The following is a 22,984-nucleotide window of genomic DNA, read 5'->3' as shown; positions in this document are numbered from 1 at the left end:
ATAGTGTTTGCTCAGGAATGAATCAGAAGTCGAAAGCGAGGTGCTTTTAGGCTTGCACGATTCCTTCTGACACATCTGTTGGTACAGAGGACAAGTGGCCCCTTTTAAGAAACCTGGCAGCCCACGGTCCCGTGATACTTGAACACTCTGCAGTGCCTCAGTCCCTTAGCAACCTTGGCAGACCCATTGGAGGTGGAGACATGCAAAGCCCAACCTTGACTTAGCCCAGCCCAGTGTCAGCATGTGGTCGCGTGGCTCCCCGTTACTGATTGTCGCTGATGTCTTTCAGGGATCAACAGGGGATCCAGTCTGGGGCAGGAGAGAGTTTGACTATGAGTCAGTTCAAAAGACAACTGAATGCACTGAGCTCGGAGGAGATCGCAAAAGAAGAACAGAAGTCAGAAGGTATTGGTCAGTTAGACGATAGAAGCAATGACATAGATGTCTGAAGCCCTCACCCTTGCTGATCATGTTAAGTCTTCTCAACATTATGACTTTCTTGGCAGGATTTGGATGGTGTGAATGGCTGCTCATCATCTGCTCAATAATCCTCATTCTTGCAACCTTCCCCCTCTCAGTGTGGCTCTGCATTAAGGTAATTGTTTCTTGGTGCAGCTTTGAAGGATTGTTCAGTAACTATCCCCAGTACTCAGTTATTAATCCCCGGCCCAGATCACTAGGATCTGGGAAGTTTGCAGATGATACTAAAATGGTGGTGTTGTAGATAATGGAGAAGGGTTATGAAAAATTACAGGGGGATCTCGATCATTTGGGTATGGGGGCTGAAGATTGGCAAATGGCTTTCAATCCAGATAAGTGTGAGGTATTGCATTTTTGGAGATCAAGCAGGGTAGGACATACAGTGAATGGTAGGGCTCTGGGGATTGTTACGAAACAGAGGGACCAAGAAGTGCAAATGCATAGTTCACTTAAAGCAGCATCACAGGTAGACAGGGCGGTGAAGAAGGTGTTTGGCACGCTGGCCTTCATCAGTCAGGGCATTGAGCACAGGAGTGGGGAAGTTGTGTTGCAGTTATATAAGACGTTGGTGAGGCTGCACTTGGAGTTCTGTGTACAGTTTTGGTCGCTCTGTTATTGGAAAGATGTTATTAAACTAGAAAGAGTGCAGAAAAGATTTACCAGGATGTTGCCCGGACTTGGGGGCCTGAGTTACAATGGGAGGTTGTGTAGACAAGGACCTCATTTCCTGGAACGTAGGAGATTGAGGGGTGGCCTGACAGAGGTATATAAGATCATGAGGGGCATAGACAGGGTGAAAGCACACTGTCTTTTTCCCAGGGAGGGGGTGCTAAAAACAAGAGGGCAGAGGTTTGAGATCAGAGGTGAGAGATTTAAAAGGGACATCAGGGGCAGCTTCTTAATGCAAACAGTGGTGCGTATTTGGAATGAGCTGCCAGAAATAGTGGTTGAGGCGGGCACATCAGCAACATTTAAAAGCCATCTAAATAAGTACATGGATAGGAGAGGTTCAGAGGGCTACGGGCCAAACCCGGGCAGATGTGATGAGCTCACTGGGCAACGCAGTCGGCATGGATGAGTTGGGCTGAAGGGTCTGTTTCCGTGCTGTATGACTCTATGACTCTGTAAGCAAGGATACGTTGAGTTTATTGTCACGTGCACAAGCACGGTGAGGTACAGTGCAATGAGAAACTTGCTTGCAGCAGCATCACAGTGTCATATTGTTTCATTATTTTTCGACTTTGAACACCAGGTCTGGTGAAGTTTTCACATTGAAGTAAATGAATGATATGTCTCAGAGGTTTGGATTAACAGATAACTAATCCCACTGCCCATTGATCCCAGTAAGCATTCTGAATGAGGAGCATTTACCAGGAAATTGGATGTCACCCCTTTTTGGGTACATTAAATGGTTATGGTTGCTATGGTTGGTCCTATTGAGGCACAACAAAAGTGTCTGTGAAATTTACCTTTAAAACATGTTAAAGTATTTCCCTTTGCAGCTTTATTAGTGGACTGCTTGAGGGACTTCTGATGACAGGGTGTAACTGTCATGTCATTCCCACGGTGACCTCTGGGAAGTGAACCAGTGCCAAGGGTATATTCTCCATGGCACCCATTGTCCAGAAGGTTGCCGTAGATGTGAGGGAAAATGGAAGGGGTGATGGGGGGGAGGGTAGAGGGAGGGTGTCCCCAGTGTTATCCTATGCCCCTCCTCCAAACCCCACAAACACTGGCACCAATGGGATCTTGTGCCTTGAATGGCCCACAGTTCAGTGAGGCACAGGGTCGTACACTGATCTCTGCCGGTTTGTGTCCTGTGATTATCTCCATTAGGCACAGTGAGAGCCAACAACATACAGAGCAGTAACAGCTCTGTAGAGAATAAAATATTCCCATTCATTAACGTTTGCTTGCAACCTGCTGTGGGGTTTACTTCTAGTTAGTATTGGTACAGGTTTACTATTGCCACAAGTACCGAGCTACAGTGAAAAGCTTTGTTTGTGTGCCATCCAGGCAGATCATGCTTGACTGTGAGTTAAAAACCCAGGTTGTAGGTTGCATATCATTGGTCCAATTTCCACTGTTAAGGCAAAGATGAGCATCACGCACATTGATTACATCAACTTGTGTGTAAATGACACCGGAGAAATGATGGGTGCTCTGGAACGAGTCATGGCATGTAATGCTCGGTCCAGTTTCCCAGTTTTGGGTGAGACCTCAACAGGAATTGGGAGCAAATGCATCTAAACATACCTCAACAGGAATTGGGAGCAAATGCGTCTAAACATGCCCAAACAAGATTTCATGCAAGATTCGTATGTAAAAAATGAGGGCCATGCACTCCAATTTCCAGGTAATTATGAGGGGATGGACAAGTATGAGGGTTGCCATGATTGGTGATGAGGGGTAGGGGCTATGGATGGGAGGTAGGCAGGGATGCTCGGTTCAGAATCAGCTGTCAGCAGTGGTATAATTTTCGAGGAAAGTCTGGGAGAATTCATCCATAAATCCTTGATGGTGACTGACAATAGTTAAAAAACTGTTAACAAACATAAGTTCTTGTCCTCATAGAGATAAAGAACCTCTCACTTTTTATGGCTTCCCCACCAGAGGAAATCATTGCACAGGGCGGTCAAGGGTTTGTGGAGCTTTGGTGAAGGGAATCAAAGAGCATGAGGAAGTTTATGGCACAGAAAGAGGCCATTTGGCCCATCATAAAGGAGCAACCAAACCTTTTGCCAGCCGAAAGGACCAACTTAGACTAGTTCTTTTTCCCCATTTCCAATCTTTAGCCAAGAAGTTTATGGTACTTGGGGTACTCCACCATATCCTTTTAAATAACGATGAGAGATTCTGCCTCTAGCTTACGCAGTGAATTCTAGACCGCCACCATTCTTTGAACAATAAATGCTATCCTCAACTCACTACTGAGCCAAGTCACACCTTCTGCGCCTGAGTTATTGACTTCAGTAAGGAAAAGAGGCCTTTCCAGGACACCATACACCAGCCCTTGCTCATTTCATGCACTGATTAGGTCACTCCTGTTACAAAAGGTGAGATAGTAGGGAAGGCACATGAAGAACATGAATAGCAGCAGAAACTCGTTGAGCTGAATAGTCTGCTCTTGCGCTGTGACAGAACGATGAAAGAAAGGAAATTACGGAGCCTGTTTGGTGTTTCCACAGTCCAACTAACTAATCTGTTCACACCAGGGAAAGAAGTCTGCCGCCCTTACCAGAAGGTATTACACCCTCTCCATCATTACCATCCTCTGCAACACTCTTAGTTCGGGGGTGGGGTGGAATTAGTAAAGGACTCTCCCAGTATTGCACCTCCTACCATGAAGCCAGCCCTTAGTTCCATTGACAATGCAGCACTGTCTCAGTACTGCCCCTCCCACAGTGCGACACTCTCTCACTACTGCCCCCCCCACAGTGCGACACTCTCTCACTACTGCCCCCCCACAGTGCGACACTCTCTCACTACTGCCCCTCCCACAGTGCGACACTCTCTCACTACTGCCCCCCCACAGTGCGACACTCTCTCACTACTGCCCCTCCCACAGTGCGACACTCTCTCACTACTGCCCCCCCACAGTGCGACACTCTCTCACTACTGCCCCTCCCACAGTGCGACACTCTCTCACTACTGCCCCCCCCACAGTGCGACACTCTCTCACTACTGCCCCTCCCACAGTGCGACACTCTCTCACTACTGCCCCCCCACAGTGCGACACTCTCTCACTACTGCCCCTCCCACAGTGCGACACTCTCTCACTACTGCCCCTCCCACAGTGTGACCCTCCCTCAGTACCGCCCCTTTTTTTTGTATAAAACATTTATCAGTTAAAAGCACTACAAAAGACTACAAATATCGAATGTATACATCTAATACAGAAAAGATCATCTAATCAACTACATAACTTCAGAGATTATTGTAAACTGACACCCGCGAGAGCACACACACGTCGCTACGTCCTGTACCGCAACACTCAATATTTCATATCAAAATCGTATTGGTATCGTCCACGACGCATGCTATCTCTTGAGGAGCCCACCGAGCACGGAACTCAGCCAAGGTGCCCGCGGAGACCGTGCGCACGTAAGCACGGAAGACGGGTAGGCAGGCAGACCGGCCAGGACCCTTGGCCGCCCGCTGCCGCGTCCCGTGGATGGCCAGCTTGGCCAGGCCCAGCAGAAGACCCACCAGGAGATCTCCCTCGGTACCCGCCCCTCCCACAGTGTGACAAATTTATATACCAAATGTACCATTATGGGATTTAAACATGTCCTGACCACTGGATCACTACTCCAACAGTTTACCGCTGTCTGCTGTTCCCTCACAACTCCACAACTTCCACACATCTTACTGTCAGATCATTCAGTCAGGTGCTGCACCGGAATACCTTGGACCTGGATCCTGAGGTGTGTCAGAGTGTTACATGGTGGTATTTCCCGAAAACATTTAGAGCGAGGTTAAAAAAAATCAATGAGTTTCCTTGTGGAAATTACAACTTGGAGGGTTGGTGGACACAGGAAAGGTTATCAGTGAATGTTAATGTTCATTGGAGATTCCTTACAGACTGTTCAGGAATATGAAAGAGCCGTGGTGTTTCGGCTTGGCCGTATTCTTCGTGGCGGAGCGAAAGGTCCAGGTAGGTACAGAAACAGGTGATTTAACCCAACGAGTCCACGCCGGTGTTTCACCACACACACCAAATCTTTATCTCATCCTGGCCACACACATGCTTCTGTTCTGTCCTGTCTCACATCCCTTGAACTCCCCCCTGTTTGCCGCAAGCACTCCCTGTTGAAAGAAACTCCACATTCCAACTAGTCTCTGGATCAATGTTTCTTCTGAGTGCTATATTTATCGAGATTAGCGTTATTATAGGTCCTGGTTTTAATATCAACAATCAGAAATGGAAACGTCTTTCCTACATCTTGTCTCTTAATAGTTTTAAAACCCTCAATCAGGTGACCCCTCAGACTTCTGATTTTTTTTTGGAGAAAAGAGTATTTTTGCTGATAGCACTAACCTCTCTGTTCCGGTACACTCCAGTTCTGTAGCCATGGTTTCAGGTTCCTGCTTGGGAAGATTAAAGTCCAGGGGAAGTGTACACAGATTCTTCAAGGTGCAGTCCTGCATTCCCAGTCTCAAGACTTCCAGCACCAGTGCATTGCAAGCTGCAAGATACACTGCACCTGTTGCACAGGCATCGTTGCCAGTGCTCCCCAAACCAACACCTCAACCTCCAAGGTGCAAAAAGGCAGACAGCACATGGAGAGTGCAGCCTGCCCCTACATCTCAAGCTCAATGTCATCAGGCTATATGTGTCAGTTAGGTTTGGGTTGGATACATATTGGGTCCAGGTTGGGCAGTGATCTGCCAGCCCAGCAACTGTACAGCACATCAAGTCTTTCTTGCCCCTTTTCTGCAAATGCCTCCAGGTCAGGTTGTTTGGACTGTTTGGGTTTGGACAGGTCCAGGTTTTATTAGAGTCGTAGAGTCATACAGCATGGAAACAGGCCCATTGGCCCAACTGGTCCATGCCAACCAAGATGCCCATCCAAGTTAGTCCCATTTTCCAGCATTTGGCCCATAACCTTCTAAATCTTTCCTATCCATGTACATGTACAGAGGGGTTTTGGGGTCTAAGTCCACAGCTCCCTGAAAGTGGCAACACAAGTAGACAGAGTGGTAAAGAAGACATATGGCATGCTTGCCTTCTTTGGTTGGGGCATTGAATTATAAAAATCAGGAAGTCATGTTGCAGTTGTATAAAACTTTGGTTAGGCCACATTTGGAGTATTGTGTGCAGTTCTGGTTGCCCCATTACAGAAAGGATGTAGAGGCCTTGGAGGGGATGCAGGAGAGGTTCACCAGGATGTTGCCTGGATTGGAGAGTATCAGCTATAAAGAGAGGTTAGACAAACTTGGGTTGTTTTCTCTTGATCGTCAGAGGCTGAGGGGAGACCTGATAGAAGTTTATAAAAGGGTAGATAGTCAGAGTCTATTCCCCAGGATGGAAATGTCTAATACTAGAGGGCACGGCTTTAAGGTGAGAGGGAGAAAGTCTAAAGGAGATGTGCGGGGCAGGTTGGAATTAGTTTTAGAGTTGGTTTATTATTGTCACTTGTACCGAGGTACAGTGAAAAACTTGTCTTGCATACCGATCGTACAGGTCAATTCATTACACAGTGCATTGAGGTAGTACAGGGTAAAACAACACAGAATACAGAGTAAAGTGTCACAGCTACAGAGAAAATGCAGAGCAGGTAGACAATAAGGTGCAAGGTCATAACGAGGTAGATTGTGAGGTCAAGAGTCCATTTTCTCGTACTAGGGAACTGTTCAATAGTCTTATCACAGCGGGATAGAAGTTTATTACACAGAGAGTGGTGGGTGCCTGGAACACACTGCCAAGGGTGGTGGTGGAGGCAGATATGATAGTGACATTTAAGAGGTATTTAGACAGGCAAATGAACATGAAGGGAATGGAGGGATATGGATTGTGCAGGCAGATGGGATTAGTTTAAATTGGCATCATGGTCAGCATGGACATCGTGGGCTGGAGGGTTTGTTCTTGTGCTGTTCTCTTCCATGATTTATGATCACATTGCAACATGTTTCATTCCCTTTCACCACAGGTCAACCTCTCTGGAAATCAATTGGTTGCCTGTTTATTGCAGAACATATTAGTTTTGAGCGTGAAAATGAGGGACGACCTTACAGAAGTGTTTAACATTATGAAAGGCAGAGATAAGGTGGACGGTAACAGTCTTTTCCCCAGGGTAGGGGGTCCAAAACTAGGGGGCATCGATTTAGGGTGAGAGGAGAAAGATTTAAAAGGGACCTGGGTGAAGCTTTTTCACGCAGAGGGTGGTGAGTATATGGAACGAGCTGCCAGAGGAAGTGGGTGACGCAGGTACAACAGTTTCATTTAAGAAGCACTTGGATAGGTACATGGAGGGGTGGGGCCTGAAGTTTTATGGGCTGAATATAGGAAATTGGGACTAGATGGGTGGACAATGTGATCAGCATGGAATGGTTGGGCCGAAGGGCCTGTATCTGTGCTCTATGACTCTAAAAGAGATGGTCGATGGACGGGTGGTAGTTCTGGTCAGGTTAGCTTCCCTTTTACCTCTGGGTCCCTGATTTGAAATTGCCCATACCGATGGTGACAAGGTCTTTTCACTTTGGAAAGCAGGGATATCGACTGAGATAGATTTTACTCAAAAACCCACATCCACCTTTGCTGATGGTGGGGGAATGGGTCTGAGTGTGAGTTAGGATGACCAGTGACCTATTTTTTCCCTTATCTCTCTTCCCAATCTTGGCCGTATCTTCCTTCGGGATCTCTGCTCCCACCAGCCCTCTCCTTGTCTGCATTGAACTGGGAGATGAGTCATTATTGTAAGGCAGTGGAACACTTTTCTGTAGAATGCTTTCTAACATCAGTCTTTAGCCTTAGTATTCACCTGATAACACCCAAAAAACTGGCATTGCACAGGGGAACGCATTAATAATAAATTCTGCATGTGATTCTGTGTGAGCTAGTACTAATTATTAATATGGTCTGGTCCTTTTGCAGCAAATAATGTTTTCCTGCATAACCAAATGATGTAATCAGCTGTGTAACACCCAATATTCATTTCTGGTGAGAGTTTCAACAACTTTGTTGGTCCTGTTCACTCACAGAAGAACCAGCTTTTGATAAAACTGAAGGTTTAAACTGAAGGGTCAGGCACACCTCTTCTGCAGCAGACAGCAGACCACTGGCATCCCAGCTACCTCTCCGCCGAACCCCACCCTCCCACCAACACCCCAGGTGTTTTCAGGAGGTTTTCCCCTCAAAGTGGCCTAAAGTGGCAAAAAAAAAGCTGCAAACCATAGAACCATAGAACCATACAGCCCTTCGGCCCACCATGTTGTGCCGTCCATCAAACCACCCTCACACTACCTAACCCTTTCCTCCCACATATCACTCTATCTCACATTCCTCCATATGCCTATCCAACAAGCTCTTAAACCTGTTCAACGTATCTGCCTCCACCACCACCTCAGGTAGTGCATTCCATGCACCAACCACTCTCTGGGTGAAAAATCTCCCCCTGACGTCTCCCCTGAACCTCCCACCCATAACCTTAAAGCCATGACCTCTCGTCTTGAGCATTGGTGCCCTGGGAAGGAGGCGCTGACTGTCTGTCTATTCCTCTCAATATTTTATATACCTCTATCATGTCTCCCCTCATCCTTCTCCTTTCCAGTGAATAAAGCCCTAGCACCTTAAGCATCTCCTCATATTCCATACGCTCTAATCCAGGCAGCATCCTGGTAAATCTCCTCTGCACCCTCTCCAAAGCCTCCACATCCTTCCTATAATGAGGCGACCAGAACTGAACACAGTCCTCCAAGTGTGGCCTAACTAGAGTTTTGTAAAGCTGCATCATCACTTTGTGGCTCTTAAACTCAATCCCGCGACTTATGAAAGCTAACATCCCATTGGCCTTCTTAACTGCTCTTTCCACCTGTGAGGCAACTTTCAGTGAACTGTGAATATGAACCCCCAGATCCCTCTGCTCCTCTACACTGCCAAGTACCTTGCCGTTTACCAAAGATAAGTGGCTCCACGTTAATCAGATCAGAAAAGAGTAAAGAGTAACAGCTGGAGGGAGGTGAGGTGTCTGCCAGGGAGAGCGCAGTTACAGACCTGAACGAAGATCTGCTGTGCCTTCAGTTCCCTGGCCTTGAACTCTTGAACTCCCTCCTTAAAACTTTCTTCTCCTTAAAGATACTCCTCAAAACCCACTGCTTTGCCTAAATGACCTGGTGTCAAATATTATTTGATTACTGTCCTTGAGATTTTTACCCTGTCAAAGATGAGTTATTGAAATAGAGTAATTGAGAGATGCAGCACGGAAACAGGCTCCTCGGCCCACCAATTCTGTGCCGACTACCAAACACCCCATTTATGCCAATCCTGTATGAATCTCATTATTTTTTATCCTGCCCACAATCCTAAGAGCTGTCCCCAGATTCTACCCCTCATCTACAAACCAGAAGCAATTTACAATAACCAATTAGGCTACCAACCCGCACGTCTTTGGGATGTGGGAGGAAACTGGAGGACTCGGGGGAGATCCACACAGTCACAGAGAGAATGTGCAATCTCCACACAGGCAGCACCCGAGGTCGGGATTGAACCCAGGTCGCTGAAGTTGCGAGGCAGTGGCACTACCTGCTGCGCCACTGTGTCAACTATAAATCTTAAGTTGCTGCTTGTTTAAAAGGCTAATGGTACCTTTTGCCTACCTTTAGGTATTTTCTGGTTTCTACCCTGCACTGATACCTTTCACCTTGTCGATTTGAGGACCGTGTCATTCTCGGTTCCTCCTCAGGAGGTAGGTTCAGTGGTTGTTTGCTGCTTGTGTTGGTGGGGAGCAGTTAATCCATTAATAGTCATGGGCTTTCCATCAGTCGTTTGAGGAAATATATCAATGGTATAAAAAAAAGGTTGTCAAATCTCCACAATAAATATCCATGAATTGGAGGTTAACAGGATGCAAGCAAACCCTGGAAAACGGTAGTGGGAACATGAAGTAAATACACATCTTCTTTGAATACTTCTGTTTACTAGTTAAAAATATTTCAGTTGTTGCGGACGAGGGGTTGGAAAAATATTTAATTGACAGTCAGGCATCATCCAATCAGCCAACAAAGGGTCTCTTCGCTTTCTGATTGGCTGTGGGAAGGAGGACTCTGAGGACAGATGTGTTGAGCATCCAGTGGTGGCTTTTGCAAATCATGTGATGCAATCTCCCAGAATGCAAACAACCAATTTAGTATATATTAAACACATAATCTGCCGGGGATTTCCTCACTCAAGAACTGGAAGATTATCAGAGATGGATCTGCCTACTTAGAGGGGATCTCATTGGTTTGAATTGAGAGTCATTGACTTTGAAGTTGGAATTTGTGTTGGGCTATTGATACAATAGGAACGATATTACATAGAGCGAATCCACCATCGCCTAATGGGCCATGGTTTTAATGGGTATGGGGAGGGCACCTCAGAGGTGTGAAGTGTTGTTAGGAAGAGCAACAGTCTTGTCTGTTGAAACTCAGGAGAGATTTCAGCTTCCCAGGTTTCCCGAACATTGAACTTAGACTCCTGCTCAGTTCTTGCCTGCCAGTGCCTTTATCCCCCAAAAGTATGCAGCCTGTAGGATTCGGTCATGGGCACCTCCCTACACTGGTAGACCAGCAAGTTTCAGCCAGACCAAAGTGTATCTTTCACCAAGTTGTTAATCTTCCTGCAGCTGGTGACATTTGTCTTAGTGTGTGTCCCCAGAGCAGCCCATACAGCAGAGATCTGTGTCACGCAGCTGTTTGGGGCCTTAAAAAAGATCATTTCTCAAACTGTTTTGGCAAACACACATCCCAGAGGGAGATGGTGAAGGTCTCATTCCTACCACAGCCACCACTGGGGCTACATTTGATGACATTGAGACTCCAGCTGCATCTGAAGCTGGTTGGCCATCTCTATAGGTTGGGGGGGATTGGCTCATTGGAGGACATCCTGGAGCAGACACACATAAAGGGGGAGGTGGATGGGTGGGAGAAGTCCCTGACCACCCGACCCAGGATCCTCTGGTGGGACCTGGAGATGGAAAATGGCAAACCTCCACCTTGCCCTGGCTTCTGCTCTTCACAGGAAGCTGCAAAGGATTTCCTCACTCAAGAATCAGAAGATTATCGGAGATGGATGTGCCTGCTGAGAGGGGACCTCACTGGCTTGAGTTGAGAGTCATTGACTCCTGCAGTTTAAAGTTGGACCTATGCACATTGGTGCAGTAAAGGCATGGGTTACCCACCCCCCCCCATTCTATTCTGTATCACCTGACCTCCACCATCCCCAGCCTAGATTCCTTGATGAATTCGTAGTTCCTCTTGGGGTGTGGACCTCCTGTTGTTCTGCAGAGTTGAGCCACTGCACTGCTCTAGTTCCAGGTATGTGTCCTGAATTCCTCACCAGAACTGACCTTGCCCACAATCTCCATCTGCTCATGGGAAGTGGGTGCTGTCAGCAAGGACCTTCCTTGTAACTCTGAGACAGTGATTGGTTTGGTCAGTATCTTATCAAACCAATGGTTATTTGAATTTCTAAAACAATTTGGGCCTAAGACACCAACGGGGACTGACATCAGTTGAAAACTGATATGGATTAGAGCAGTTTATTGGCTTCTATTTGCCATCATAAACAAAAGCATTGCTCATAACTATGGAACACACTTTAGAACAGGTTAATCAAACAGTTCTTCAAGGGAAATACAAGAGACTGAAGATGCTGGAATCTGGAGCAAAAAGTAAGTTGCTGGAGGAACTCAGTGGGTCAGGCAGCATCTGTGGAGGGAAATGGACAGTCGACATATTGGGTTGAGACCCTTCATCTGGACTGAAAGATAGAGGGGAGGTAGTCGGTGTGAAGAGGTGAGGGGGACAGGGTGGAGCAAGGGCTGGCAGGTGACAGGGGGATCCAGGTGAGGAGGGGTGAGAGGCATATAGGGGAGGGTAGAGTGGGAAGAGCAACAGAAGCTGGCAGGTGATAGGTGGAGGTGACAGAGGGCTGAAGGTGTTGGAATCTGATAGGGAGGGAAGGTGGAGCATGGAACCGGGGGAGGGAGGTGGGGAGGGCAGATGGGAAAGGTGGGGGGGAAGGCACCCAGTGGGAGGGGTGTGTGGGTGGTGGGTAGACGGAGTGGGTGGAGGAGGGGGAATAAACAGGGTGATGGGGGCTGGGGCGGGTGTAGGAGGGGCTGGGTAGATCAGGAGGAGAGAGAAAAGGGACGGGGGGGTGGGGAAGCAGGTTATATGACATTGGAGAATTCAATGTTCATACCATCGGGGTGCGGACTACCCTGGGTGAATATGAGGTGGTGTACCTCTAGTTTGTCTTTGGCCTCACCCTGGCAGTGGAGGAGGCCGAGGACAGACATGTTGGTGGGGGAAAGGGGAGGGTCCCTTGAACTCTCAGTACAGATGAAGGGTTTCGACCAGAAACATGGACTGTCCATATCCCTCTACAGTTGCTGCCTGACCCAATGAGTTCCTCCAATTCTTCAGGGAAAACCAGCATGGCCATCACAGCCTTTTTCTTTCATGTTGCTTGTCCATTACACTCAGCACTTGGTTCTCCAGACATTGTCCTTCACTTAGAGTCTTTTCCTGATAATTTCCATCCATTGTTGGGCATCTTCTTAAGTGTGGCTTCTCATCCTTGGCACTAGGCAGAGTTATCAGCCATCAATTGACCTATTGACCAGTTGACCTATTTAATGAGCCTTATTGCAGGTCTTGTCGAAAGACTCTGTGGCAGTTATGGTGGATGCTATTGTCTACTACCGCATCTTCGATCCAGTGAGGTCAGTCGTCAGAGTGAATAATGTGGCCAATGTTACTCACCTGCTAGCTCAGACAACACTGCGCAACATACTGGGCACCAAGAACCTGTCGGACATCGTATCTGAACGGGAGCACATGGCGCAGCAGATGGAGGTATGGTCCGAGCAGATTAGCACTGAACATAGATTGCTACCTACCAGGGCAAAGAAAATTGGCCTCACCCTTAACCCTCCGTATACCGCTCAAAAACATAACACACTCTCAGTGTTTGGCTCCCAGGTGTAACACGCTCTCTGTTACACTCTCTCAGTATCTCTCTCTCTCTCTGTTATATGGTCTCAGTATAAGGCTCTCAGTTATAATTCTCCACGTTGTAATTCCCTCTGTTACTTCCTGTCCTCAGTAGAGCTGTAACTATCTTTAATCATTCCACCTTCAGTGTAAGGGGTACAGTTACAACTGAGGGATGGAGAATTGAAGTGACATTTAAGGCTGGAGTCTGAGTAGTGAGGATTTCCTGAGGGTATGTGGTCAGTGACTGTCTGGGAGACATGCCCTTTAACTCTCCATCTCTGACCAATCTGTCTGTGACCTCCTACACCATTCCAACGAAGCCCAGCATAACAGAGGCACGAGGGATGCAGATGCTGCAATCTGGAGCAACACACAATCTGCTGGAGGAACTCAGCAGGTCGAGCAGCATCTGTGGGAGGAAAGGAATTGTTGATGTTTTGGGTCAAACCCCTGCATCAGGATCCTGCTCAACCTGCTGAGGTAATTGGTAAGTCGTTTATTATTGTCACGTGTACCGAAATACAGTTTTGCATGCCATCCATACAGAGCACTCCAAAACATAAGTACGTCGAGGTAGTGCAAAGGGAAAAGCAATAACAGAATGCAGAATGTAGTGTTACAGAGAAAGTGCAGTGCAGTTTTGCTGTCTGAGTTCCTCCAGTAGATCGTTGCTCCAAAGCCCAGCTCCTCATCTTCACATTGCAATTTCGGGAATGCCAGAGGCTTTCTGTTCCTGGGTGGATTTTCCAATCCTCTCACTGGCTAAGTTTGCCTGGAGTTTCATCACCAAACATTCTGCTGGGATTCAATGTTACATTTAACAATTTCAGATAACTTGCTTTTCCTGTTTGTATTCGGATCAGTTAGTTCTGTAGTAAAGTTATTCTTAGTTTTTCTCTCCCCACGGACACAGTCTGATCCGCCGGGCATTTCCAGCATTCTCCTTTCGGTTTCAGTCTCGGCAACAGCTCTGACCTGTGGTTCACAGCTTTAGCATGTCCCTCTGTTTGCTTTCCCTCTCTTTAAATGCCCTCATTGATCTATTATAACCAGACATCTCCATAAACTGGACAACCCCAGCCTCACCCTTTGTCCGACCACCCTTTTTGCAAACTGAAACTGATGTGCTTTCTCGAGACACCAGAGATGGCAGACACTGGAATCCGGAGCAACACACAATCTGCTGGAGGGAGTCAGCGGGTCGAGCAGCGTCTGTGGGGAGGGGAAGGAATTGTCGACAAAAGGAATCATAACTTGTTCCGTCTCTTTTACAATTCTGATGAAAGGTCTTCAACCTGAAATGTTAACTGTTTTTCTTGTCCCACAGACGCTGCCTGACCTGCTGAGTTTTTCCAGCATTTTCTGTTTTTAACACGGTTGTAATACTCTGTTACACACCATCAGTGTAAGGTTTTTAATTACAATTCTCTATTTGTTACATCCCATTGCTAGAATCAGACTATTGGTTATATTTCCTTTTATTCCACCTATCTATATCATGCTTACAATTTTAGTTCTTGCTCCAAAGTATAAAGCTCTGATCATTATCTTTGTTGTAAACCATCTGCATAAGCTTCACATTAGTAATTTCTGCTTCACCCTCTGTGTAAGGCATTCTGTTATAATTCTCACTGTAACACCTCACCATTGCTGTGTCTCTTGGGCCACTGACTGGGGAGAACACGTGGTCCCCCCCCCCAAATCTGAATGCCTTGCCCTTACATCAGGACCTCCTGTTCGAAGCATCGAAGGAATGGGGCATCAAGGTCGAGCGTGTGGAATTCAAGGATGTGAAGCTGCCGGTGGGACTGCAGAGGATGATGGCTGCCGAAGCGGAGGCTGTGAGAGATGCCAATGCCAAGGTGAGGCAGCCGAGCAGTGATCGGACATTAGCTCAGAATGCACAGAGGCTTTCCGATCCTGGGTGGACTCTCCAATCCTCTCACTGGCTAAGTTTGCCTGGAATTTCATCAGCAAACGCTCTGCTGGCAGGCTCTCCCACTCCCCCTTCATTGTTCCTCTGATTGCAAACTGTTCGGAAAGTCATGGAAACAGAACAAGTCCCTTTGGCCCCTGTCCCACGCTGGCCAAAGAAAGCTTATCCTGCCCCCAGTTTTCAGTCTGTAGCCTCATGTGTTTCAATGGCAGAGGCTGAGGGGAGACCTGATAGAAGTTTATTAAGATTATGAGAGGTGTAGAGAGAGTAGACAGCCAGTATCTTTTTCCCAGCGCAGAAATATCAAACACTAAAGGGCATGCGTATAAGGTGAGGGAGGAAAGTTCAAAAGAGATGTGCGAATTTTTTACACAGAGGGCGGTGGGTGCCTGGAATACACTGCCAGGGGTGGTGGTGGAGACAAATGATAATGGTTTTTAAGAGGGTCTGAGATAGGCACATGAATGTGCAATGGATGGAGGGATATGGACATTGTGTAGGCAGAAGGGATTAGTTTAGTTACATAGAACATAGAACAGTACAGCACAGCACAGGCCCTTCGGCCCACAATGTTGTGCCGACATAGCTAATCCCTCCCACCTACAGAATGTCCATATCCCTCCATTTTCCTCTCATTCATGTGCCCGTCCAAGCCCCTCTTAAAAGCCCCCAATGAATTTGCCTCCACCACCCTATCAGGCCACGCATTCCAGGCATCCACCACTCTCTGAGTAAAAAACGTACCCCTCACGTCTGTTCTGAACCTACCCCCCTCACCTTAAATGCATGCCCCCCGGTATTGGATCGCTCAATAATGGGGAAAAGATATTGCTTGTCCACCCTATCTATGCTGCTCATAGTTTTATACACTTCCAACAGATCACCCCTCAGCCTCGGCCAAAAGAGCCGAAATTTGTCCGGCCTCTCCTGATAGCACATGCCCTCTAATCCAGGCAGCACCCTAGTAAACCTCCTCTGCACCCGCTCTAAAGCCTTGACATCCTTCCTATAATGAGGTGACCAGAATTGCACGCAATACTCTAAATGCGGCCTAACCAGAGTTCTATAGAGATGCATCATAACTTCTTGACTCCTGTACTCAATCCCTCGATTAACGAAAGCAATCATTCCATAAGCCTTCTGAAACCACCCTATCTTAACAACCCTTCTTAACCACCCTTACCCAATTAGGTGTTTAATGTCTAGTTTAATTAGTTTGACACAACATCGTGAGCCGAAGGGCCTGTTCCTGTGCTGTACTGTTCTATGTTCAATTTTTTATATATGCAGTATTAGTTGCAAAAGGGTAATTGCTGCTTTAAAGTGATCGACTGCTCTCTGAGTACTGTGAGTACTCTGAGTACTGTGAGTACTCTGAGTACTGCTCTCTGAGTACTGCTCTGTTCTATGTTCTATGTATACCATCCCACGTTTACCCACACACTCTGTGGCAAGCATTTCTACTTCCAACCTTGCAGGTAGTGAGTTCCATAAGCTGCTCCACTTTAGGTGAAAAAAAGGTCCTCTGCCCTGCTGACCCTTTTAATTATCAACATAAATGTATGTCCCTGAGTTATTGGCCTTCCAACTATTGATTACAGGGTCCTTCTGTGTTCTCTCCTGTCCAAGCCTCTACAGTTTTATACACCCAAACAAATCGAATCCTCCTTTTAAGAAAACACCCCAACTTAGACAGTGTATCCTCATAACTGTAACCCCACATCACCAGCAACATCCTTATAAACAAAGGGCTGACGGTGATGGAATCTAATAGGGAAGAAAGGTGGTTACACCACCTTCAGCCCTCTGTCATTCTTCCCTCCTCCATCTGCCTCTCACCCCCCTCGCCTGGATCCACCTATCGCTTCCCAGCTCTTGCTCAGCCCCTTCCCTCCACCTCTTTATACCGGCTATCTCCCCTCTAGCTTTCAGTCCGGGTGAAGGGTCTTGACCCAAAACATTGACTGTCCATTTCTTGCCACAGATGCTGCCTGACCCGCTGAGTTCTATGAGCAGTTTGTTTGAACTATTGCATATATATCACCTGGAATTAAAAATTTCATTTTGTATGAAAAGGCATGCAAGGTTCTGAGAGGGACTGACAGATAGCAGCTAAGGGACTGATTTCTCTTGCTGGATAACTCGGGATTCACCAAACAAGGGCTGTGGAAACTCAGTCACTGAGAACGTTCAAGGCAAGAATCTGATAGATTTTAAGATGTTTCAGGGAAAATAGGACCCCACTGAGGCACAGCTGGCGGAGCTGCTCTTTTACAGCTCCAGTGACCCAGGTTCAGCCCTGACCTCCGGTGCTGTCTGCATGGAGTTTGCACGTTCTCACTGTGACCGCGTGGGTTTCCCCTGGGTGCTCCAGCTTCCTCCCTCAACCCAAATACGCGTTGGCAGATTATTTGACTGCTGTAAATTACCCCTAGTGCGGGTGGGTGGCAGGAGGATGAGGGCAGGGCTGTTGGTATGTGAGGGAGAATGGGTCACAGGGAAATCAGTGGGGGAAGTGGGACTGATGAGAATGCTCTGAGAGCCAGCATGTACTCGATGGGCCGAATAGCCTCCTATGTCATGAAACTATGAGGATAGTGCAAGAAGGTGGCACTGAGGTGAGATAATTAGATGAGATCTTAATCAGAATCAGAATCAGGTTTATTATCACTGACATATGTTGTGAAAGTTGTTGTTTTGTGGCAACAGTACAGTGCAAGACATGAAATTACTATAAGTTACAAAAATAAGTAAATAGTGCAAAAGAGGAATAACAAGATAGTGTTCATGGGGTCAAGGACCATTCAGAAACCTGATGGCAGAGGGGAAGAAACTGTTCCTAAAGTGTTGAGCGTTGGTATTGGAATTGGTTTATTATTGTCACTTGTACCGAGGTACAGTGAAAAACCTGTCTTGCAACAACCATTACAAGCTGACCTTCTTCACACACACAATGAAACAAAGACAACTGCGGCTTTGAAGGAACCTCCCCAGTGCAGTTACAAAGTCTCCAGTACACTGTGGTTCTTGGAACATTGCCCACTGCATTACTGTGACCCCAGAGAAACTTTCCCACCGTGATAGGATTAGTGTCAAGATGGGTGCTTAATGATAGATGGACAGAATGTTTTTCCCATGGCAGGGTTATCAAAAACAAGAGGGCAGAGGTTTAAGGTGAGAGGAAGGAGATTTAAAGGGGATCAGAGGGGAAAGTTTGTTCCACAGAGAGTGGTTGATATCTGGAACTCGCTGCCAGAGGAGGTGGTGGAGTCAGATGCAGTCACTGCGTGTAAGAGACTTTCAGACAGATATCTAAATAAACAAGGTATAGAACTATACAGTCTTAATGCAGGCAAATGGGATCAGTGTAGATGGGCAAAAAAGGTCAGCATGGATGTGTTGGGCCAAAGGACCTGTTTCTGTGCTGTATGACTCTATGACCGTGACAGCTGCTATCAATGATGGTGCTTCATTCCTTCTCCAAGGGAGGAGACCTGCTGCCTTACATTGTCTGAACCAGACCCACAGCAATGAATGGGCTTTTAACTTGACACTGAAGTGGCACAGAAAGTTTCAGGGCAGTTAGTGATGGACAATAAATACCAGGCATGTCAGTAATGCCCACATTTCGGAGAGCAGTTAAGTCAATCAACAGTAAATACCCATCCCCAAAATACACTGGTGACTGAGAGGGTTTATGACCATCAAGCAGTTTACTAAAAGCAGTTTATTTAATTCATTGTATTGCATTTTCCGGCTGTCATGCTGGAATTTCAATCTGATTGTGTGGGCCATTTATCCAGTAATGTTACCAGTACTGCAATGATTGCAATCTTCTTCCAAACTGAAATAAAATTACTGGAAGATACAATGCTACAGTAAAGGCAAGATAACAAAGCAACTGTCTATCCCTGAAAAAAGTTAATGGTGAGATATCGGTGCAAATAATCTGGGAAATTTGTATTTATTTTTGTACTTTCTTGTGATATAGAAGGCCATTCAGCCCATTGAACCTACTCCAGATTACAGAGCAATCCCATCACTCCTTCACTTCAAGTCATAGAGTCACAGAGCAATACAGCACGGATACAGATCCTTTGGCCCAACGAGTTCCTGTCGACCACGGTGTCCACCCAGCTAGTTCCAGTTTCCTGTGTTTGGCCCATATCCCTCTAAGCTCTGTCCCCGCATGTACCTATCCAAGTTCTTCTTAAATGATACTATTGTACCTGCCTCACCCACTTCCCCTGGCAGCTCGTTCCATCTACTCACCACCCTCTGCGTGAAAAAGTTGCCCCTCAGGTCCCTTTTAAATCATTCCCTTCCCACCCTAGATCTATGCCCTCTAGTTTTGGACTCCCCTACCCTGGAGAAAAGTCTGTTACCGTCCACCTTATAAATGCCTCTCATAATTTTAAACATCTCTATAAGGTCACCCCTCATCCTTCTACGTTCTAAGGAATAAATTCCTAGCCTGGCCAACCTCTCCCTATAATTCAGGCCCTCGAGTCCTGGCAGCATCCTGGTAAATCTTTTCTGCACACTTTCCACTTTAACCATGTCTTCCCTATAAAAGGGTGACCAAAACTGTGGTCTCACCCACAACTTATACAACTGCAACATAATGTCTCAACTCCTATACTCAGTGCCCTGACTGATGAAGGCCAGCGTGCTAAACGCCCTTTTCACCACCCTGTCTACCTGTGACACCACTGATGATTCCCCAAGCAGAGGTCTCTCTGTATATTGACACAGGAAACTTTCCTGGACACATTTCACAAATTCGACCCCATCCAGGCCCTTAACACTCTGGGTGGCCCACAGGAGGCCAAGGCCAGAGTATCCACATACTGATTTTCCTATAACTTATCCCTAGGCACATGACCATCGACTCTTCTCTCCCTCCCCACCGCCATACCACCCCCTATCCTACGGGTAATTTACAGCAGCCAATGAACATATCAGCACGTTTTTGGGACATTGGGGGTCCTGGTGTGCAGAGAGACTGTTTTCCTTTCTGGAACAAGTCCAGAACTATGAGGTAAAACCTTATTAGAGTCAGAGATATCGAACAAGGAAACAAGCCCTTTGGCTCAACTGGTCCATGCCAGCCAAGATGGTAAATTTGGTAAATTGGTTTATTATTGTCACATGTAATGAGGTACGGTGAAAAACTTGTCTTGCATACCGTTCATACAGATCAATTCATTACAACAGTGCATTGAGGTAGTACAGGGTAAAATAACAGAGTGCAGAATAAAGTGTTACAGTTACAGAGAAAGTGCAGTGCAGGCAGACAATAAGGTGCAAGGTCACAACAAGGTAAATTGTGAGGTCAAGAGTCCACAATTTGCCCACGTTTGGTCCATATCCCTCTAAACCTTTCCCATCCATGTACTTGTCCAAGTGTCTTTGAAATGTTGTTAATGTACCTGCCTCACCCACTTCCTCTGGCAGCTCGTTCCATATACTCACCACTCTCTGGGTGAAAATTTGCCCCTCAGGTTCCTATTAAATCTCTCCCCTCTCACCTTAAGCTTACACATTAGATCGAGTTCACTTCAGAGGGAAACAGAGTAGCAAGATCTCATACAAAGGATTGTGGCAATGAGGAATGACCTTCCTCCTGATTGGCTGTGGATATTGGTGCCTCATGATTGAGATTGTCTGAGTTTTGAGACTTGTGAATCAAAGGCATGGGGTGAAGGGGGTGGAGGTGCGATCAGGTCGATGGGACCACGTGGCCCACTCTGTTGTTAATTCCCCCGTGTATTTCCTCCCTGTTGCCTCAGGTGATTGCAGCAGAAGGTGAGATGAGGGCCTCCCATGCCCTCAGAGATGCAGCCACCGTGATGGCGAGGAACCCTGTCGCCTTGCAGCTCCGCTACCTACAGACACTGACCGAGGTCGCGTCAGAGCACAACTCCACTATCTTCTACCCAATGCCCATCAACCTCATGACTGGCTTCCTGGAGAAATGAGTAGGGTTGCGCAGAGCAGAGGGGTGGCCGCAGACGTGAGGCGAAGATGTGCAGACTTGTCTGCAGTGTTGAATCCTGTGTTTGCAGACTTTGTGTTGGGAAAATGTGAGACATTTGGTTTGAAGATTCTAACCCCCCCCCCCCCCCCCTTAGCAAAAGCTGGATAAGGCATTCCGCCCACTTGCATCCATTCACTGTCCCAGAAAATGTTCCGTTTATTCGTTGCCCTCTGCTGCCTATCCTGGGCATCTGTTGCAGTCACGTTCCCTCTTGTGTTCACACTGTACGCATTGCCATTTTCAGACCTTTCTCATCATACCTTTCAGTTCTGTTTCCCGTCTTTGGGGCACAAGTTTCGACCTCATATATATAAATGATCTTCTTCCCAAATGCATTGCAAGTGGGTTATAGTGCACATAAAACTGGAGTAAAAACAGACACCACTGGAAGTACTCAGCAGGTCAGGCAGTGGCTGGGGAGAGAAAAACAGTTAACGCCTCAGGTCCATGATCTGCTGAGAATTTCCAGCATACACAGTTTGCTTTGCTTTTCGATCAATGTAACAAGTTGACTTGTAATCAATGCCTTCTGCTCAGTGGAGTCTCCAAACCATCTGTACCCTAAGATGGTGGGATGGTGGTCATTTAATATGGGCATACCTTCACTTTGCCCAGAAAGGTCAGGCCTTTATGATCTATTTCCTCTTATACAACACACTCGAGGAATACTTTCTCTTCTCTCTCTCTCTCTCCTTTTTCTCCTCTCTTCCTCCTCTCTATCTCCCCTTCTCTCTCTCACTCCCCCTTCTTTCTCTCCAACTCTCTCTCGTTCCCCCTTCTCTCTCTCTCCTCTCTCTCTCTCTCTCTCTCCCTCTCTCTCTCTCTCTCTCTCTCTCTCTCTCTCTCTCTCTCTCTCACTCACCTGTGCTATCTTTCTGCGGCTCCCTCTCTATCAGCTATAGCTCTCTGTTCTTGGACAGCTTGGGCCTTGAGTGTTTATTCAGCTGGGAACCCAAGTGATTCTCTCGGCTTGAATTTTTCTGGGAGTGCCCAGTTTACCCTATGGTTAGTGAGGGGTGTGTATTGAGTGGAGCTCCAGCGTCCTGGAGACTTATTCCTCTCTTCACCTGGCCTCTACTTCCCAACCACAGTGGGGTGGACCATTCTCCTCCATACAGTGACTGTGGTTTGCACTGATCCTGCATTAGGACTGTCAACCAGCAGCATTAGGTGGAAGTAGAGGGTAGCAGAATACTCCAGCCCCTCCCACACCACCATAGGTTATACTCCTCCTGGACCACCATTCCATCCAAAGTGGAATTGGCAGCTATCCATGGAGGATTGACATTACAGCAGTTGTTAAGGAGGAAGATACAGATGGTTGGTGAAACCGTTCTCAGCTTTTGCCAAGTGTCTCTGTAACTACCACTTCCCCTCTTTGAGCCCCGACCCAGCAATCCACAATCAGTTTTGAGAAATTACTGTTTAGAGTCATAACTTGCGCTGTGTTCTCAAATGTTAAACTTTCAGCTTTCTTCAAAGGTTGTTTATTACTGTTTTTTTTAACATTGGCAATTAAAAAGTTCTAAACATTTTTCTTTGACACGTTCTTTATCCTTCCACATGCTACTCTTGCAATGTTCAATTCCCCTTTCCATAACACCATTAGATATAGGAGCACAATTAGGCCATTCAGCCCATCGAGTCTGTGCCATTCAATCATGACTGATTTTTTTTCAACCCCATTCTCCCCCCTTCTCCCTGTAACCCTTAACCCCCTTACCAATCAAGAACCCATCAATCTCTGCCTTAAATACACCCATTGACTTGGCCTCAGCAGCCCTCTGTGGCAATGAATTACACAGATTCACTGTCCTCTGAAGAAA

General features: G+C 46.8%; 1 protein-coding gene across 1 annotated transcript; it reads left to right on the top strand.

Moving 5' to 3' along the window:
* The first annotated feature begins 332 nt into the window (after positions 1–332).
* zgc:112408 (uncharacterized protein LOC550260 homolog) lies at positions 333–22,682 on the top strand. Its single transcript, XM_052014497.1, has 7 exons — positions 333–405; positions 507–595; positions 5,065–5,137; positions 9,805–9,887; positions 12,838–13,041; positions 14,910–15,044; positions 20,911–22,682. The coding sequence occupies exons 1-7, from the start codon at positions 333–335 to the stop codon at positions 21,097–21,099; spliced, it is 846 nt and encodes a 281-aa protein (XP_051870457.1). The 3' UTR covers positions 21,100–22,682.
* The last annotated feature ends 302 nt before the right edge of the window (positions 22,683–22,984 follow it).

This window comes from Pristis pectinata, chromosome 4 (assembly GCF_009764475.1).
Source record: "Pristis pectinata isolate sPriPec2 chromosome 4, sPriPec2.1.pri, whole genome shotgun sequence".
Classification (NCBI taxonomy): Eukaryota; Metazoa; Chordata; class Chondrichthyes; order Rhinopristiformes; family Pristidae; genus Pristis; species Pristis pectinata.
The sequence above is the reverse complement of the archived record's forward strand: the minus strand, read 5'-3'. Positions and strand labels throughout refer to the sequence as shown.

Excerpts from the sequence above, each read along its gene's own strand:
- zgc:112408 (XM_052014497.1), top strand. The coding sequence starts at position 333 with ATGAGTCAGTTCAAAAGACAACTGAATGCACTGAGCTCGGAGGAGATC. Across the intron at positions 5,138-9,804 it reads TGGCGGAGCGAAAGGTCCAG|GTATTTTCTGGTTTCTACCC; the intron begins GTAGGTACAGAA and ends GCCTACCTTTAG. Across the intron at positions 15,045-20,910 it reads TGAGAGATGCCAATGCCAAG|GTGATTGCAGCAGAAGGTGA; the intron begins GTGAGGCAGCCG and ends CTGTTGCCTCAG.